The 3,368-nt window shown below is 40.5% G+C and overlaps 1 protein-coding gene across 1 annotated transcript; it reads left to right on the forward strand.

Annotated features, from left to right (window-relative positions):
• Positions 1-2,905: 2,905 nt before the first annotated feature.
• Positions 2,906-3,368, forward strand: LOC107479558 (uncharacterized). Its single transcript, XM_016099686.1, has 2 exons — positions 2,906-3,085; positions 3,168-3,368. The coding sequence occupies exons 1-2, from the start codon at positions 2,906-2,908 to the stop codon at positions 3,366-3,368; spliced, it is 381 nt and encodes a 126-aa protein (XP_015955172.1).

The following is a 3,368-nucleotide window of genomic DNA, read 5'->3' on the forward strand; positions in this document are numbered from 1 at the left end:
GTTGTCTCCCCACCTCAAATTGGGGTGGTTCCTCCAGGATGAGTTGTAGGTATCTTCATGGAACTCTTTTTGTCCAGCTCCTTGGTTATGCATGTATTGGACTTGCTCAAGTTATTGCTCTTCATAGCTTTCTTCATTTTGTCCCCATGTAGGTGATGGTTGATTTGTAGTGTTCACTACAGCTACTTGAAGACCATCAATCCTCTTAGCCATCATCTCCATTTGTTGTTGAATCTGTTGATGCGTCACCTTGTTTTGTGCCAAAATGGTATCCACACCTTCCAACTCCAATACACCCTTCTTTTGAGCTGGTTGGCATTGCCTTTGATGAGCATAAAAGTATTGGTTATTTGCCACAGTGTCATGAGGTTCTGAGCTTCCTCAGCTGTCTTCATTAGTTGCACTGATCCTCCAGCAGAATAATCCAAAGCTTCTTGAGCTTTTAAAGTCAATCCCTCATAGAAATTTTGAATTCTGTCCTATTCATTAAACATCTCAGGTGGACATTTCCTAATCAAGGCCTTGTATCTCTCCCAGGTCTCATAAAGTGATTCTCCATCCATTTGGGTGAAGGTTTGCACCTCTATTTTTAATCTTATGATTCTCTGAGGTGGATAGAATTTAGCCAAGAATTTGCCCACTAAATCCTCCCAGTTATTGATGCTTTCTTTGGGAAATGCTTCTAACCATTGAGTTGCCTTATCCCGCAGGGAAAATGAAAGCAGCCACTTATAGATGTCAGGGTGTATACCATTTGTCTTAACTGTGTCACATATCCTTAGAAAGATGGCTAGGTGCTGATTTGGATCTTCCAAGGGACCTCCTCCATAAGAACAGTTGTTCTGTACTAGTGTAATGAGTTGAGGTTTCAATTCAAAGTTGTTAGCATGAACATTTGGAGTGAGTATGCTACTCCCACAGTGTCTTGCATTGGGGAAGGTGTAGGAGGCTAGAACTCTCCTTTGGGGTTGGCCGTTGTTAGCCGCTTCATCTGGTGGATTAGGGACATTCCCTTCCATCTCTTGGTCTTCTTCTTCTGATTCTTTTTCTCCAACAACTCCCTTCCCTCTTGCTTCTCTTCTCAATCTCAAGAGTGTTCTCTCTGGCTCAGGATCAAAAGATGTGGATTCACCTCTTCTTCCTCCTGACATAAAACACACACAAAACCAGAAACCAAAAGCAATTCACTCTACTGCTAGAGTGCTGTTAAGGTTAGCTTAAACAAAAACTCAAACAGTTAGTGTGCTTGACAAAAATAAAGAAAAAGTGCTTAATCTAGATTATCACCCTACTTAATCATTGTTAATCTATATCAATCCCCGGCAATGGCACCAAAAACTTGATGAGGGAGAAACGATTCCACACAAATTCACTGGCAACTGTACCATGTCGCATCAAGTAGTAATAACTCACGAGAGTGATGTCGATCCCACAAGGATTGATGGATTGAGCAACTTTAGTATGGTGATGAATTTAGTCAAGTGAATATTTGATGATTTGAGTAAAACTTGATTAACAGAAGTAAAATTGCAAGAAAATAAAAGGGAGAGGGTAAATTGACAAAATCTTAAAGTGCAGAAGAGGTAAATTGCAGAAACTTAAAGTGCAAGAAAGTAAAAGAGCTGAAACTTAAATTGCAAGAAAGGTAAATAATTGAAACTTAAAGTGTAAGGAATTTAAATTGCTGAATCTAAATTGCTAGGAAACTTAAATTGCATGAAAAATAAAGGGATTTGGGTACTTGGATTCAAAACAAAGCTGGAATTGAAAATTGAAGTAAATCAGAGAACTATGAGATGAAGAGAAATTATAGAAGAAATGAAAACTAGCAGGAAAGTTAAAATCAGATCTCCAATTTATAAAACTAGAAACAGGAAAAGTAAAAGGAAACTCCAAGGTGAAGAAACTCAAAAGAATTCTCCAAATTAGAGTTCCAACACCCAAAACAGAAAATCAAAGTTGCAGAAAAAAGAAAATGAATAAAGAAAGAAAGCTCAGATCCGATCCCCAATTCCCCAAATTCTAAAAAGGAAAATTTAAAAGAGAGCAAGCTAAAAGTAAAAAAAGTAAAGAGGTCAAAAAAAGTCCCCTTCTGAAATCAAAATTGCTCCTATTTATACACTTTCTATTTCCATCATTTAACACTTGAAGTGGGCTTTTTGGTTTGGCCTTGAAGAAGTGGATCCAGATTTGCTTGGTTGCTCCTTCCAGTGGAGCGCTCCGTTGAGTCAATGAGCGCTACGTTCACTTTGCCTGCGTGCTTCCTCACGTGCGCCTTTCTCACTAGCCGGCGCTCTCTTTGTGAGCGCTGCGCTCCCTTGTTGAACGCTACACCATTTGGTGCTTCTTTGGTCCTCACTAGCACTCTCATAATGAGTGCTGCGTTGGCTTTTCAAGCGCTGCCTATGCTTGCCTTCAGGGTGCGCATCATACTAGCGCTTTTTTAGTAAGCGCTACGTTACCTCTTTGAGCACTCCTAGTGTGTACGGACAGCAAGGAGCTTTGCCTCCAAGCTTGAAAAGCCTGAAAAAGTTAACTTAGTGAGCGTAGCGCTCACTTGGGAAGTGAATGCCGGCCATGTTTGCTAGTGAGCGTGGCGTTCTCTTTGTGAACGTAACACTTCCCTGATTACTTCCCTTTTTTCTTTATTTCTTCACCTACAAGCAATTAAACAAGAAATCAAAGTCTCGCCAAAATCACAATGTCCTTGCACCATTCATAATATCAATTAATTCTAGCATAAACCTAATGATTTTGTGTAAAATAAATGATGCTTGATTGATTCAAAATAATCATGAAATTCCACTCTAATCACTTACTTATTGTGCAAGAAAGTGCATAAAACCTAATGAAACAAATGGAAAATACTTGTGAAACTAGCATAAGATTACTTGTCATCACGGCCATGGTAAACCTTGCGAATACTATGGAAGCTAATGCTGCTGCGACTCTGCAAGCTGTGCAGAGGTTAGGCCAACCAGCTGGGAATGGCAATGGAAACGGTGAAGGGAATGCTAATGATAATGCTGAGGGAAATGGAGATAACACGGGAGGAGTTTCAATGACCTTGGTGATGTTCCTCAAGGTTCATCCACCAACTTTCCAAGGGTCAACTAATCCTACTGAAGCGGACAATTGGTTCCAGGCTATGGAGCATGCTTTTACAGGTGCATCATGTTCCCATCAATCAATATGTCGAGTTTACCGCTTATCAGCTAACGGAAGAGGCCCAGCCCTGGTGGCAAGCAGAGTGTCGCTTGCTACAACTTCAGAACGCCGACATTCCGTGGGAGGTGTTCCAAACGGCCTTCTATAACAAGTACTTTCCTGAGTCTGTAAGGGAAGTGAAGAAGATGGAACTAATGTAG

Source organism: Arachis duranensis, chromosome 3, assembly GCF_000817695.3.
Source record: "Arachis duranensis cultivar V14167 chromosome 3, aradu.V14167.gnm2.J7QH, whole genome shotgun sequence".
Taxonomy (NCBI): domain Eukaryota; kingdom Viridiplantae; phylum Streptophyta; class Magnoliopsida; order Fabales; family Fabaceae; genus Arachis; species Arachis duranensis.

Bases quoted from the DNA above. Each gene is read 5' to 3' on its own strand.
- LOC107479558 (XM_016099686.1), top strand. From the start codon at position 2,906: ATGGTAAACCTTGCGAATACTATGGAAGCTAATGCTGCTGCGACTCTG. The intron at 3,086-3,167 runs GTTCATCCACCA...ATGCTTTTACAG, and splicing joins CCTTGGTGATGTTCCTCAAG to GTGCATCATGTTCCCATCAA.